The sequence below is a fragment of the Schistocerca cancellata genome, chromosome 7 (genome assembly GCF_023864275.1).
Source record: "Schistocerca cancellata isolate TAMUIC-IGC-003103 chromosome 7, iqSchCanc2.1, whole genome shotgun sequence".
Taxonomy (NCBI): domain Eukaryota; kingdom Metazoa; phylum Arthropoda; class Insecta; order Orthoptera; family Acrididae; genus Schistocerca; species Schistocerca cancellata.
Window position 1 is genome coordinate 245,424,358 of NC_064632.1, and position 17,545 is coordinate 245,441,902.

Sequence of the window (17,545 nt, forward strand, 5' to 3'; positions counted from 1 at the left end):
GACAATTGTTTTTCTTCACTTCTTAGAGAAAGTCAATCCCAATTTCCTACACAAGAACCACACGAAGAGATTTTCGACAACCCACACGACACCTGGTACCAGGAATTTTCACCATTACAAACCACTTTCTTCTGATTTTTTACAGATTAGAAGAGTAACTTCTTCTGAAAAGCCTTCCTTGATTTTTTCATTCAATGAAAATGCCCCGCAATGGAGATGCATTCATCCTCAACAAAATGGCAGGTGGTAATTTGCCTTCACCAGAAATGTCTGTGATGGATAAGATGTTGAACTAATTTTTCTCCACCCACCTGGATCAGCAGTGTCATTCTTTTGGCCTGAGATGGAAGACTCTTGTTTTGTGTCTTTGGAAAACATTTTATATGCTGTTGGTGTACCTAAATCAACATCAGCAGCCAGAATGTTTTACTTTAATGAAAAAGATATGAAGTTACCAGAATATAATTTATCACAGTGGATTGAAAACAGACGCTCTTAAAGAAGTTTCATTGACAGTTTCAGGGATCTATCTCGGTTGTATTCAAAACAGGGGCCAGCAATACTGGTATTAGTAGATATCTACTTGCTACATTGATCACCTCAACTGTCACCTGCCAACCAAATGGTTCAATGCATACAGTTAAGACGATATCTAGTTGCAACCATCTCAATCAAAATGAGACAGCCAGGCTACAAATATAGTATCAGATGCTCTCTAGTGATTGGACATTTAATTATCAGTGCTGAAATATGTATAAGTGGGGTTTTATTTTTTTGAAGGCCTTTTCTTAAGCTGACCAAGTATACTTGGAATTTTAAGTTTCTGTCAAAATCATAAAAATGACATAACTTGGTGTTTAAGTTAAGGGGTTAATCTATAATGTGTAAGCAGATGATATAGATGTGTGTGTGTGTGTGTGTGTGGGGGGGGGGGGTGGTTTACACACACACACACACACACACATACATACACACACACACACACAAACACGCGCGCGCACAAAGGGAATCTAAGTGTACTATAAAGTGAGAGGCAGTAACAGTGTTTTGAGAGAGTTGATTGTAAATACTCAACATTTAAAATATTGATTTTAATCAACAAAGCATACATGGAACAAATACTTCAAACAAGAACAATATCAATGCCCTGTTACCCATACATCCAGGATAGCAACCACTTCACCACAATCATTATACATAATAACATAAATTAAATAATGTCTGAATTATAACCATATCATGGAAATATTAACAACTTTGGTAGAATTACTATAAATGATGTACTGACAGAAAATGTGAATCTGGTGGTGTATGATGAGGCCAATACATAACAGATAAAAATTAACAACTGATTATGATAAGAAACATCAGCATTTACCAATAGTGCATAAAAGTTACATAAAAATTGTTTTCTAGTTTTAAGGAATATATTAGTAGAGATACAGAGTTCCTTAAAATGTTACAATTCAAGTGCTTCATAAAATGAGATTTTTCCAACTTCATGAAGCAATCTACAATTTACATGCTGATATTAACAGAATTATTCCGTAACTAGTGACCTCACTCTTAACAGGACATTAAACTGCAATGGTGATAAAGGCAGTGGTGGTGACATAATAATAATAATAATAATAATAATAATAATAATAATAATAATAATAGTCACCCATACTCAGACTAAAAACAATCAGTAGTGTTGCATTATATTTAACATTCTAACATGCACTGTTAGATTTCTTTCACTGACGATTTTCGTGCCTGATAAGTGTTTATTGGATTTGTTACAATACTTGCAGATAGTGCTACAAAATTAACACTTGGATCATTATTCATCTGTTCCTCTCTGTTCATCAGTGAAATATTTTTTTATCAAATATGTAGAAAAATACATTTTTGTTAATCTACAAGGATGAAGGAAATTGCTGATACACAGCTTAAGAGAGATAAACAAAAAGAGTGAACTGCATTTTATTTGTAAGTCAACTCAGGCAAGAAGAAAAATGGGAAAAAGTGGCGTGGGGTGGGGTGGGGGGCAGAGAATATAAAACATGATTATCCTAAACAACAGAAAAGTGCACACACAAACACATGAAATGCAAAAATATACTGAACAGATAATTGCTAACCAATTCTGACTGTAATATGTAACTTAATTTTGTGATGGCCCAAGGACAAGCTGGCTCTTTTCACTCAACATGTGAGGAGCATCTGGATATGACAATTGGTTGTGCACTGCTTGCTTGTGACACTATCACAACTCTTAACCTCCCCCCACCCCACACACAATACCTTTTTCTTTTACAGTTGATGAAATGATAGCTGATCTGAATAATGCAAATATATGGAATAGTTAAACAGTTTTTTATTTTTGATGCTGGTAAATGGATCATAAGAAACAGAACACTGCACTGAGAATTTTGAATAACAGTCTTAATTAGATGGGGGGAAAAGCTTTAATACTTGGATCAAACACTTAATTTAAATTGATGACAAAGATCTACAGAAACTTCTATCTTAAGAGAAAACAATACACTACAGGTTGTAAATCACAAAATAAAAATAAAAAATGGTGGTTGGTATACTTTCAGGATGTCATCCACATCCTTTATATGTTGGTACCTGCAGCGAATCAATTACAACTGACATGACTGAATTCTAAACATGGATGGGGAAAGAAAACATTTATCAAGCCACGAGTCTCTAGTACAAAACGTGCATAAAATATCAGCCTTATTGCAAAATTGCAACCCAGACAATTTTTTCTTTTGATTTATAAAGCTGATCCCAACAAATAAAACTGGAATTGAATTTTACTAGATATTTTATTTATGCTGAGCTCTATTCCTTTCTCCAAAGCACATGGAGGGTAGATGAAATCTTCAATTTTTTTCCCTTCCTGACACGATAGTAGAAATATTAATACAGAACATTCAGAAACAAACATTATGCATGTAACGGTTACAAGAGAAACGTGAGGCAAATCCTCAACAAACAATGCTGTTCCTTCATACCATACCATTTACAAATCAGTGTGATTCACTGAGAAACATCACATCAGTACAAATCGGCCTTTAACCAGCAGATTTGTTTTCAGAATTATTTACTTTGCCGTTTATTAATTTTTTAACTATTGCAAATATTCCATTTTTCCATTTTTGATGCAACAAAAGGAGTAATTGATTTTATAAAGAAAATGTCTTAATGCAGCAAAATTTCTACACATTACATAAACAGAATGTTTGAAATGTAACTACAAAAATAGCTGAAAGATGCATTGGTGATAACAGTCTTCTGCAAAGGCCACATATACCAATATTTTAAACAAATTCTGGAAACAGGTATAGTCAACTTTGTCTTCTGCTTGCCCCTTACTACAATTATTCATTTGTTCAGCTTTTGTAACTGTGTTAACCAAGCACAGTCAGTAGCCACATTTCATAATCCCCAGACCCTCCCCTTTCAAGCACCTATGTTGTCAAAAGATGAATAGTGACTAAAGGTACTTCGTTTCATCATAATAAATAGCTGATGATATAGATTTTCAGAATAAATGTATGAAATATAATTTTTAATACAAATCAATTTTAAAAAACAGTTTCAAAGCAGGTACAGTTAATCTCATGTGGACTACATTTTTAGTTAAGTTTTTTTAATCATTGACAAAAAACTGACACAACCAATTGAAATAAATTATAATGCAAAAACAATGTTATAAATCAGTGTCAAGCACAATAAATGATGAAAAGTGGTCTGCATGCCATTAGTGTTGTTTAAACTATTATTTCTTTACCACAGCTTCAAGATTATAGGCTAGTTACAGTACATCCATGAAATCTATTCTCTTGTTCATTTACAGAACCTCATTTTTCTTTTCAACCAGAGAAATAAAATATAACTGATACATTAAAACAGTCAAATACAAATGTTTAGCAGTTGCAATAACATGATGGGGAGTAAATGCGATCTGCTATAAAAAATAATAATAGTAATAGTATTATCAGCCAGACAATAGCAACAGTGAAAACTGTAACACTGGTGGAGCATATGAAGAAAGTGGGGGTGGAGGGCACCCCCCCCCCCTTCCCCCTTTGTAACAATGTGCTAATGCTCAATAATGGAATGGCATACTTACGAAATACTTGATCTCTACAAAAAATGTTTAACAATTCCCATTCACAGGTAAATTTACAACCACAAAGTCAACATTAACAAAAGACACAAGTTGTATTAAAGGAATGAAACAGTATAACAACTAAATGAGAAAGACCAACATTTACACAACATAAAATACAGTTACTCTCAGGCATAAATAATATTGAGTTTATACACTGGGGCTGTGAGTGAATCCTTGCTATACTTAAATACAGCTTGAAAGACCTAACAGTCTGTAATACTGAAAACAAATATACAGCACACATACATATGAACTAATAAGCACTTTTCATACCAACCATAGAATGCTTTAGACTATAAATAATAATATTATTAATAATTACAAACACAGATGCACTATAATCTTCAGAAACTGATATTTGTGTGTGGTAAAATACATTAGGTCTTTGGTAGATAAATTCAATATATATAACACACATACACACACACACACACACACACACACACACACACACACACACACACACACACACATCATCATCATCATATAAAAGATATAACTAATTGTTATTTCTAATTTTTGTGGAATACTACACATTTTCCATTAGCTTCTGCATGTACAGACATTGTCTATTTCTCATAAAATACTGGCCCTATATTAAGAAAAAGTTTGCCATTTCTTTTCATTCAATAAACAGTCATCAAACTACCATTATTGCTATTAACAATGTTCCAGATAACATAGGAAAAGCTGATAATTGCACCAATAGAAAAAGATTGATATTACACCTGTACTTTTCTCTCAGCTCTGAGTGAAAGACATACATACTGAATAAGTACAGATCTAATAATACCATTGGTATGTTTCATAGCACAGTAATTCTGAAATCATTTAAACCACATGAAAAAGTGCTACATCCATCGCAAATGAAGCAAATATGAGCAATAATGAATGTTTCCACTGAGACTAAAACAGTCAAAATTTTCATGAACAATTTACTAGCACAGGAAGAAAAGAGAAAATAAATCTACACATAGCATATAATTTAGCCCCAACAATAGAGCAGTAAGCATTTTACATAAACTGAGAAATGAACACAATTTCCTTCACAATACTTGTACAAATTCATTACCCTCATTGCTACATTCCCATCTGCAGTTCTTCCTTTCCAATGGAGCAAAATATTGATTAATTTTGCACAGGAAAGTGAAAATTTTGCCAGACGTATATATATATGAGGAACAAGACATATCATAAATGCATATATTTATTTGCAATGGCATTTATCAACAAAAGTCTATAATTACATCTAATAAATTGGTGAAAAAGTCTTTGTCGGTATGTCATATTTTAACTGTAACACAAGTAAGCCCTATTTATACATACTTCACAGAACTACAATGTACAACATGACTAGTGAACTGAAAGCGCATACAAGTTACAATTCTGTTCAAGTGTTCTGCACAATAGTTTCAGTGACAGGGGAATACAATGTGTCGCTGGCTCCTAGTTCCTTACCAAGGATTATTCCAGAGTCTTTTTCTGAGGTCACCGGTGCAGGATGCATCGGGTCATCAGCAGTAATGGTAACACCAAATGATCCAGATGAAAAATCATTGTGCTTGCCTGCAAAATGTTTGAACCAAGTTTATTTCGCTACATACTGCAATGTAACAAATACAAATATGGGTAGTGTTTGTAATAAAGGAGACAATATTTAAATTATGTACTCATATGCCTGAGGCAACTGAAAAGCAATGCAAATTGAGTACATTTTAAATTCTAAAAATAAATGTAAAGCAGCCTGGACTGGTATTAAAAGGGAAATAATAATTTCAATAAAGGAAACAGTATTCCTATTGACTGATAATCTCAATGAACATTTTGGAAGTAGTGTCAGCACCACCACTCCATTCAATAATTCTACCTTACATGCAGAAGCCTTGCTCCTCATGCAAAACTGACTAGTGAGAAATTGATTTGGACTCCCTTTACTTTAAGTGGCATTTACAAACTGATAAACTACACAATTCAGAAATAGAGACTATTATGGACTCAGCAATTTCATCATAGTGTATAGCAAAGGAAATAAAAATGTCACTCCTCACTCTCAAACAGATGACTAGATAAAGGAATCTTCTCCAAATGTCTTAACCTCGAAGTTACATTACCTATGAATAAAAAAGGTGATAAGCTCCCAAATAACTAAAGACCCAATTCAATAATACCAATCACAACCAAGATAAAAGAAAATTACACAAATAAACAAAGATGTAGCTCATCTGAAAGTAACAAAATTTTAAATGAACAACATCTTTGATTCAGATCTCACTTACCTACTGTAAATGCAACAGAAGCTCTGGTAAATAATGTTTGTGAAGGGTATGAAACAAAGCTATTTATTTAAGTCTGCCCTCACCAATGGATAGTAAGAGAAGTTTTCCTGCATTAATACTGAAGAAAGGGGGCTGGGGCGGGGAGTCGGGGGGTGGGGGGGTTGGTCACTGGATAAAACTCCTGTGGCTACCACTGGTGGGCCAACGTCATTGATTAGAAAGGGATCATTGATTAGAAAGGGATTTTTCCCACTGTTAAGTAGTAGAAGAGTTATTGGTTTTACAAATTTCTACTGCTGCTATTTGTGGGGTCACATTAAAGGCTAGAAGCTAACTGGGCAGATCACAAAGGGGGAGAGGTCGTTTGTCCAAAATATTATTGTCCACAGAGGTGGCTTCCATGGCACTGTTTGTATTGTTCACACACCGCAGCCATGTTGTCACTTCCTCGATGGCACGGAGCCATAATGCTGGAAGGCTATAAGCATCCTCTGTGTGTTTCCCAATGTGTTATTTAATAGTCCTTCCAGTTTTGCCTATATACACTTTGCCGGAGCCAAATGTCATTCCATTCACGCTTGCTGTGTGGAGGCAATTGGATGCATCCTTTTTCCATCAAAGAAAGTCTTGTTACATGGCCACACAGTGAAGAAGAGTTTAATGGATTCCACAGTTTCTCAAATAGTATTCACCCCAAAATCAACTCTACCTTGGAGGTTGGGAATGAGGTCAGTCTCTCATTTCTAGATGTGTTGGTATAGACGATCTGGCAACACTCTACAATACAGAGTGTATAGAAAGCTTACTAACACAAACAAGTATTTAGATGCCACTTTGCACTACCACCCAGCACAGAAGCATGCAGTTCTCAACACACTGTCTTCATATGCCTTCCCTATCAGCGATGACAACAACTTGGAATCGGAATTGGGTTTTTAAAAGAAGACAACGAAGGCCAATGGCTATGACAGTTTGTCCATAGAAAGGGCTTTCAAGTAAAATATTAATGATGCTCATAGGTAGGACAAGGAAGGGCCTTCTTGCTCTGTTAAGTTGCTATATGTTTCTGGCGCACTGATCACATACATAGAATTTTAAGGAAACATTGTATTCAGACCACTTTCTTCAGTCAAAACAAAGTAAAAGACTTCTTTCTATGAAAATGGATGCACCTGATTGCCTCCACACTGTGGTATCTATGAAATGACATGTGCCTGTGGCAAAGTGTATATAGGGCGAAATGGGAAGGTCTGTTAAAGAACATATCAAGGAACACAAACGCCATACAGAGCTGACACCAAGTATGAAATCACCAGTAGTTGAACATCACAAGAACTATGCCTTGATGTTGATTTCAATAATGTACATGTGCTGGCTAAGGAAACCAACATTTATAGAAGAAAAGTCTGAGAAATGATTGACATTTCGAAGAACACTTCAACACTGGCGATAGGCTTCCAGCATCGTGGCTCCCCACCATCAAGGAAGCGATTATGTGGCCATGGCGTGTGAGCAATACAAACTACACTGTGGTAGCCAACTCTGTGGACCATAATATCTTGAATAAAAATTCCTTCTCTCATGTTCTACCAGTTTTGTTTCTAGTCAACGATGTGGGCCCACCAATAGCAGCAAGAGGAATTTTAACCAATAACTCTTCCCCAGTAAAAGCGTGGGAAAAATCCTTTTCTAACTGATGACATTGGCCCACCAATGGTAGCCACAGGAGTTTTAGCCAATAAACACCTTCTTCAGCATTAGCACAGGAAAACAACTCTTATTATCTAATGATGATGGCCCACCAATAGTAGCCCAAGGTCTTTTTACCTGATAATCCCCCTTCTCCAGAACAAGTGTAGGAAAACACCCCTTTACAAGAAAAGGCAACAATGGCCCCTGACAGTGCTCAATCTACAGTGGACCCACAAGATCCTGAAGAAGATCCTAGCAGATGAGTCGAAATGTCGATTGAAGGAATATGATGTGGCCTAACAACCCAGAAAATTTTAACTTCAAGGCTATCTATGCCTGAAACAATCATTGATTCAATCAAAGTATCTGACTGAGTGTCACATGACATGATGATCGAAAAGAATACTGTGGTACTGAAGACTGATCACTCCCTTTGAGCAATAGGTTATACAAATAAGCAGAGATCTGCAATACCCCCAATAAAAAAGAGAAATACCCTAAGGCTCTGTTCTTGGAACTTTCCTGTTCACTTTCTACAGTAATAACTTTTTGAATTATATACGATGTAAGAATGCAATGTAAGAATGTACTATATACTGACAATAAAGACAACTATAACTTCAGGGGAGAATTTACAGTGTACTCTATAAAAACGGACAATGAGGCAAATGACCAGCCACAGGTGTCAGGCCAATCACCTTCGCATAAACCAGACAAAAACAGGAGTAGTAATTTTTAATCTTAGGGCAACTAAAAACGAAAATAGTACAATTATTTGGACTCATTACAGACCAAAAACTCTCTTGGGAAGGACTCGTCAATTATCTGTGGAACGAGTTAGCCATGTACCTTTTTAATTCTATAAATCAAGAAACATTATGAGCAAACAGTTATTACTCCTCTTATACTTCACTTTCTTTGATTCCCATCTGCAGTATGGAATACAGCTTTGAGCTGATTCCCCAGGACATACACAACCTGAGAATCAGTGTGAAATGCACAGTAGAGGGCACCTCCCATTGTGGCAGTTATTAAGTCTTCTTTCCATTCTATTCACGCACGAAGCGCAAAAAGGACAATTGCTTAAACAGCTATGTGCATATTGTAATTCATCTAATTTGTCTTCACAATCCCTACACGAGCAAAATGTAAGAGGTGATTGTTTATTGTTAGATTCATCACTTAAAGTCAGTTCTTGAAAATTTCCTAATTAGGCTCTTACAGGACAGCTAAATTGCAAAATTTTATATTTCTGAATATTTAAAGCAACTTGACAATGTTGGCACTATTTGAAATCTTATCAATACCTGACTGAATATTTGTACAGCTGATTAAAGGATTAACTTTATTATGAAACTTCAACACCCGCAAAGACTCTCAATTTACATTTAACATTGTCCAAGATCATTAATATACAACTAAACTGCAAGGATCCCTATGCAATTCCCGGGGCACAGCTGAAGTTGATGATCCCCAAACAAGATTCACTGGGACTTCAGGAAGTAAGTTACCTATGTTGTCTCATGCTAAGACTCCATTCAACAAGAGAGGCACACTGTCAGAAGAGAGTACATGTTCTGGGCTTCCTGAGGAGACAGTTCTGTTGCAGTACAGATAACAGGTACATCAAAGTGTGTGAGTAACATTGTGCACAGAAAGGAAGTATACTCTGAAGCTGAAGTATGCGGACAGTAAAATTCTGTGTGCCAAACACCTAAACTGCACACAAATCCACTGTGAAATTGTTGTGGTATATGGACAAAATGCAACATTGCAACCAAACGTAGTGAAATGGTGCCAACGATTTGACCAAGGCTGCAATGTGATGCTGATAAGGAAGGAAGGTCTTCGACATCGATCACAGATGTTAATGTCCAGGCAATCTTTTCAGCAAGCTGAAAGAACATCTGAGTGGAAGATTTTCCAACAATGAGCCAGTTAACACAGTGATTCTCAAATGGCTCCGTGACTAAGGAGAGGATTTCTACCGTCGAGGAATAGCACGATTGTTTGAATGTTCTGACTGTTGTTTAAAGAAACTTGGTGATTATGCTGAGAATATAGAGACACACATCTATGTCACTTATAACTGTAGTGGAGCATTCAATTAAACTTACTTGGTCTGCCATAATAATGTGTAACTTACTTTTTAAAGTCTCTTGTAAAATGCCACTTCATCCCTACTAACAAATCCTCAATCCAGTCTCGAATTTCACTTGATAGTCCATATGATCTTACTGTCAATAATAGTCATAAGTGTGGAATTGAGTTAAATGCTTTTCGGACGTCAAAGAAACACTGTATCTACCTGACTGCCTTGATCCATAGCTTTCAGGATGTCATGTGAGAAAAACAAGAGTTTTCAGATGACTGATGTTTTTGGAATTCAGACTGGTTGGCATGCTGGAGGTAATTCAGTTTGAGATGCCTTGTTTCATTTGAGTTTAGAATGTGTTCTAAGACTCTATAATAAATGGATGTCAATAATATAGGATAGTAGTTTTGTGGACCACTTCTGCTGCCCCTTCTTAGTGTCGGGAACGATCTGTGGTTTCTACCAGTCAATGGGCACACGTTTTTGTTCAAGGGATCTGTGGTAAGGAGCTCACTGAACCACAAATTCAGTATAGAATCTGACAGGGATTCCATATCAATTGACGAACACACTGATGATGAATTCCTTAAGGTGTTTGAAAACACACCCAGACATTTACCTAAGTTCTAGGAGTTGGAAGCACACAGTGCAGAACAATGTGGTGTCCAACATCCAAGTAAACAGATCTGTAGTCATTTGTGACTGGAAATATCAATTTCCTTTGCAAAACCATCAACGACGATGGCTATCAGTGGGACAAGTAAAATATGGTCTTCCGACAAACAAAAAGAAGAAAGGGAGGGGGAAGGACGATCAGTGTAGTAACACCCCATGGACAACAATGACATTATGAAATTGAGCACAACCAAAGGTAGGGGAAAGTTGGGGAAGGAAATTCGTATGTTCTTTGATAACAACAACCCTACAACTTGCATTCAGCAATTTACGGAAACCATAAAAGCCCTAAATCTGGATTGCCAGATTGGATTTTGAACTTGTATGCTGCCAAATATGAGTTCAGTGTCTTGCCAAAGCACTTGATAGGAGGATGAAGAAGAAAAATACATCAAGCTTATGGCCTCCCTGCTGCATACAGGCTTACCACCATCAAGACTGGCAATACTACAGAGAAAGACCACAACTTGTGAAATTAAAGTTGTATTGGTACCCAGTGGTGATGAACTAGGGCTACGGAAGCCAGGCATATTTGGATAACTCTTACTTCTCACTGGACATACAGTGCTCACAGTTACAACATCTGTAGGGAGCAACATTTTAACATGATTTGGGTGACAATTGTAAATGGAAGTACTTTTGTGGTTGGTGTAGTGATAGGAGCAGATGTTTGTATGAAGGGCATTTAATGGCTGGAGATCAATATCTAGAAAGGCAGATCACTGAGTTGAAAAGGATCAGGTGCAGAAGATTCGAGAATAGGTGTTGAGGCTCTGGAGGAAAGATGAAAGGCTTTCCTTGCCACTGTTTCCGATCATGAAGACGCTGTCAGTGAATCAATACTAGACAAGAAAGACTCCTCTAGATGACCCATAAACATGATCCATGCAGATATGCATGGCAGTTCCATGGATTTGTTTGTAGGTTTGGTCTTTACATGAGAAATAATTTATATAGTTTTTCTTATACCTTATAGATACAATCATTGAAAACCATTTTTAATCATGACTGACTTTGAGCAAACACTACCTAGGTTAAAAAACAATATGTGGTATGACACTGCATATCATGGGCCATTATTCACCATACGCTGTTTCAAACTAAAGGTTTCTGAAGGTCGATGGACAACTTACGACCAAAAGCAGTCACAGTTAGGAATATGTTCTCTGATGGTCTTTACAAGTGGTGAGAGTTACTGTATAACACAATGCGGCAAAAAGAGTCACGACAGCAATATGCCCATCTACAGTTGGCGGTAGTATCATGCACACAAGGTATTAAAGGGCAGTGCACTAGTGGAGCTCTCATCTGTACTCGGTTGACTCATGTGAAAAAGTGTCAGATGTGATTATGGCCCACTAACAGGAATTAACAGACTTTGAATGCAGAATGGTAGTTGAAGCTAGACACATGTGGCATTCCATTTCAGAAATCATTTGGGAATGTACTATTCTGAGATCACAAGTGTCAAAAATACACTCCTGGAAATGGAAAAAAGAACACATTGACACCGGTGTGTCAGACCCACCATACTTGCTCCGGACACTGCGAGAGGGCTGTACAAGCAATGATCACACGCACGGCACAGCGGACACACCAGGAACCGCGGTGTTGGCCGTCGAATGGCGCTAGCTGTGCAGCATTTGTGCACCGCCGCCGTCAGTGTCAGCCAGTTTGCCGTGGCATACGGAGCTCCATCGCAGTCTTCAACACTGGTAGCATGCCGCGACAGCGTGGACGTGAACCGTATGTGCAGTTGACGGACTTTGAGCGAGGGCGTATAGTGGGCATGTGGGAGGCCGGGTGGACGTACCGCTGAATTGCTCAACACGTGGGGCGTGAGGTCTCCACAGAAACATCGATGTTGTCGCCAGTGGTCGGCGGAAGGTGCACGTGCCCGTCGACCTGGGACCGGACCGCAGCGACGCACGGATGCACGCCAAGACCGTAGGATCCTACGCAGTGCCGTAGGGGACCGCACCGCCACTTCCCAGCAAATTAGGGACACTGTTGCTCCTGGGGTATCGGCGAGGATCATTCGCAACCGTCTCCACGAAGCTGGGCTACGGTCCCGCACACCGTTAGGCCGTCTTCCGCTCGCGCCCCAACATCGTGCAGCCCGCCTCCAGTGGTGTCGCGACAGGCGTGAATGGAGGGACGAATGGAGACGTGTCGTCTTCAGCGATGAGAGTCGCTTCTGCCTTGGTGCCAATGATGGTCGTATGCGTGTTTGGCGCCGTGCAGGTGAGCGCCACAATCAGGACTGCATACGACCGAGGCACACAGGGCCAACACCCGGCATCATGGTGTGGGGAGCGATCTCCTACACTGGCCGTACACCACTGGTGATCATCGAGGGGACACTGAATAGTGCACGGTACATCCAAACCGTCATCGAACCCATCGTTCTACCATTCCTAGACCGGCAAGGGAACTTGCTGTTCCAACAGGTCAATGCACGTCCGCATGTATCCCGTGCCACCCAACGTGCTCTAGAAGGTGTAAGTCAACTACCCTGGCCAGCAAGATCTCCGGATCTGTCCCCCATTGAGCATGTTTGGGACTGGATGAAGCGTCGTCTCACGCGGTCTGCACGTCCAGCACGAATGCTGGTCCAACTGAGGCGCCAGGTGGAAATGGCATGGCAAGCCGTTCCACAGGACTACATCCAGCATCTCTACGATCGTCTCCATGGGAGAATAGCAGCCTGCATTGCTGTGAAAGGTGGATATACACTGTACTAGTGCCGACATTGTGCATGCTCTGTTGCCTGTGTCTATGTGCCTGTGGTTCTGTCAGTGTGATCATGTGATGTATCTGACCCCAGGAATGTGTCAATAAAGTTTCCCCTTCCTGGGACAATGAATTCACGGTGTTCTTATTTCAATTTCCAGGAGTGTATGTTGAGAATACCAGATTTCAGGCATTACCTCTCATCATGGACAACGCAGTGGCTGACAGCCCTCATTTAATGACCGTGAGCAGTGGCATTTGCTTGGAGTACATTAAATGTATTTGCAACTGCAAATGTGAACAACCATCAGCTGTAGAATGAAATTACAGCAATGAAAATTTGTACCTGACTGGGACATGACCATGATTTCCTGCTTACTGTGGGCCATCACCTTACCCTTTGGTTATCCGTGTACAACTCATGGCCGGACCCAAACTTCCATATGTCATCAGCCATGTACGTATAATCTGTACTTGTACATCCATTATGTATATTTCCATACAGGTGAGACATTTTACTTGAAAGTCACTTGCCTGGTGTCAGTGGATCAATACGATTGCAGTGCACGGGTTATTTTTATAATTTATTTTACACTTCTAATTCTGTAGGACCAAATTGAGGAGCAAACCTCCAGGGTCGTGGAATGTGACAGTACATGAAATTACAAAAGAAAAGTGATAACAGATAAAATAAAATGTTTATGAATCCTGAAAAGACATCAAGATATAAGTTTATTTAAACATAATCAACAATGTAACACAGGAATCAGCTTAAATTTTCATAGAACTCCTCGACAGAATAGAAAGAATGACCTACGAGGAAACCCTTCAGTTTTGATTTGCAAGTGTGTGGATTACTGCAAAGATTTTTGAATTCTTATGGTAGCTTATTGAAAATGGATGCAGCAGAACACTGCACACCTTTTTGCACAAGAGTCGAGAAAGTGTGATCCTAATGCAGATTGGATTTCTACCTAGTATTAATTGACTAAAAGCTGCTAATCTCAAGATTAAGCTGGACTGTTCAGAAGAAATGACAGTAAAGAATATATAAGTTGAGAGGACAACGTCAGAATACCCAGACTAGTAAACAGGGGTCGACAAGAGTTTCGCTAACTTACACTGCTTGTTGCCCAAACCACCCGTTTCTGAGCCAAAAATACCCTTTGAAAATGGGATGACTTACCCCAAAATATAATACCATATGTCATGAGCCAAAGAAAATAAGCAAAGTAGACTACTTTTGTGTCGAACTACCAATTTTTTCAGATACTGTTCTAATAGAAAAAATGGCAGCATAAGTCTTTGAATAAGGTCCTGAATGTGGGCTTTCCACGACAGTTTACTATCAATCTGAAGAGCTAGAAATTTGAACTGATCAGTTTCACTAATTATATGACCATTCTGTGAAGTTAAAACGTCAACTTCTGTTGAATTATTTATTAAAAAATGTAAAAACTGATTCTTACTGTGATTTAGCATTAGTTTATTTCCTACAGTCCATGGACTTATGTCTTGAACTGCACTATTTGAAACAGTGCCAAAGTTGCACTCACAAGCCTTTGCTACCAAGCTAATGTCATCAGCAAACAGAAATATTTTCGTATCACCTGTAATACAAGACGACATGTCATTTCTAAATATAAGGAACACAAGCGGTCTCAGCACTGATCCCTGGGGCACTACCCATTTAACCATGCCCCACTTGGATCCCATATCACAGCCATTCTCAGTACTATGAGGAATGACCTTTTGCTGTCTGTGAACCAACTGTGAGCCACTCTCCGTATTCCATAAGGGTCCAACTTCTGGAGAAATATTTTGTGACCAGCACAATCAAATCCCTCAGTTACACCAAACAAAAATGCCTAGTGTACAAAATCTTTTGTTTAATCCATCCAATACCTCACAGTGGAAAGAGAATATAAAATTTCCAGTTGTTAAATCAGTTCTGAAACTAAACTGTACATTCTATAGCAATTTATGTGAAATAAAATGATCAATTATCATTACACACACAACTTTAGAAAAACGCTGATGGCATTGCAATAGGTTTAAAACCGTCTACATTATACCTTTAACACTTTTTCTAAAGCAACATTACTAATGAGTACTTCAATTGTTCAGGAAACTGGCAATTCCTAAAGCAAAAAATTACAAATATGGCTAAGTACACGGCTAACATGTGCAGTACAGCACTTTAATATACTTCTAGATACTCCATCACATTCACAAGAGTCTTTAGACTTCAGTGATTTAATTATTGACTCGATCTCTCAGTTGTCAATATCACAGAGTAGTATTTCATGTATCAGTCTGAGAAAGGCAATTTCCAAGAAAGTTATATGATTCCCTGTAGAAACTAAGTTATTATTATATTTCCCCTGCAATGTTAAGAAAATGAATGTTAAATATTGTACATATATCTGACTCATCAATAACATTTTTACTATGTACTGGCTTTATATCCTCGACCTTGTGCTGCTGACCAGACACTTCCTTAATGACTGACCATATGGTTTAGTTTTATCCTGTGAATTAGCTATTCTTTTTGCATACCACATACTCTTTGCCTTCCTAATAACATTTTTAAGCACATTACAATACTGTTTGTAATAGGCTATTGTAGCTTGATTTTGACTTATTTCTAACATCTTGATACATGTCCCACTTGTTCTACATGATATCCTTATCCCACTGGTCAGCCACTCAGGCTGCCTTTTACTGCTAGTACCCCATTTAGAGCATTCTAAAGGAAAGAAACTTTCTAAGAGCATGCGAAATGTGTTAAGGAAAGCATTATATTTGTCATCCATGTTATCGGTACTTTAAACATTCTGCCACACTATTTGCTTAATGAGGTTTAAAAAACTCTCTACTATAGTTGGATTAGCTTTTCTACATAGACTGTAATTATCATTTGTTTGAGTACAAAAATCTTTCAGTGTTAAAATTTGTGCATCATGGTCTGAAGAGTCATTCACCCTTTTACTAACATATGCCCATATAATAACTAAGAATGAATAAAACCTTTGGACACATATGCATGTCCAAAGGAACAGGTACTGCAGTGACTACAGCATTTAGGAAATACATTAAATGTATTCGCAACTGTGAATAAAACAGGCACTGCAGTATTAACATACAAGTAACACAGTGTGAAATCACTGCAGAAATCAATGTGGGATGTATGACAAATATCCGTTAGAACAGAGTGGCAAAATGTAACATTAATGGGCTATGGCAGCAGACAACCGATGCAAGTGCCTTTGTTAACAGCACATCACCTGCAGTGCCTCTCCTGGTCTCATGACCATATCGGTTGGACCCTAGACGACTGGAAAACCATCGCCTGGTCAGATGAGTCCCTATTTCAGTTGGTAAGGGCTGATGGTGGGGTTTGTGTGTGGTGCAGAATCCACAAAGCTATGGGCCCAGGTTGTCAACAAGGCACTGTGCAAGCTGGTTATATAAGGGAGTGGGCTGTGTTAATGTGGAATGGTCTCGGTCCTTTGGTCCAACTAAACAGATCATTTACTGGGAATGGATCTGTTTGGCTACTTGGAGATCATTTGTAGCACACAACAATGGAATTTTTATGGATGACAATGCACCATGTCACCAGGGGCCACAACTGTTTGCGAGTAATTTGAAGAATATTCTGGACAATTTGAGTGAGTGGTTTGGCTACGCAGATTGCCTGACATCAATCCCATCACACATTTATGGGACTTAATCTGAAGGTCAATTCATGCACAAAATCCTGCACTGGCAATGCTTTTGTAATTATGGACAGCTATGGGGGCAGTATGTGACTTGTTAACTCCATGCTATGTTGAGTTGCTGCACTACACCAGGCAAAACAAGGTTTAACATGATATTAGGAGGTATCTCATAACT

The 17,545-nt window shown here is 38.4% G+C and overlaps 1 protein-coding gene across 1 annotated transcript in view; it reads right to left on the reverse strand.

The window, feature by feature from the left end:
• Positions 1-3,605: 3,605 nt before the first annotated feature.
• LOC126091940 (ubiquitin carboxyl-terminal hydrolase 20) overlaps positions 3,606-17,545 on the reverse strand; it is a 190,524-nt gene continuing 176,584 nt past the window's right edge. The window contains exon 18 of the mRNA XM_049907266.1: positions 3,606-5,740. Within this exon, the coding sequence (XP_049763223.1) occupies positions 5,565-5,740 (176 nt within the window). The 3' untranslated portion in view covers positions 3,606-5,564. The remainder of the gene's footprint in view (positions 5,741-17,545) is intronic.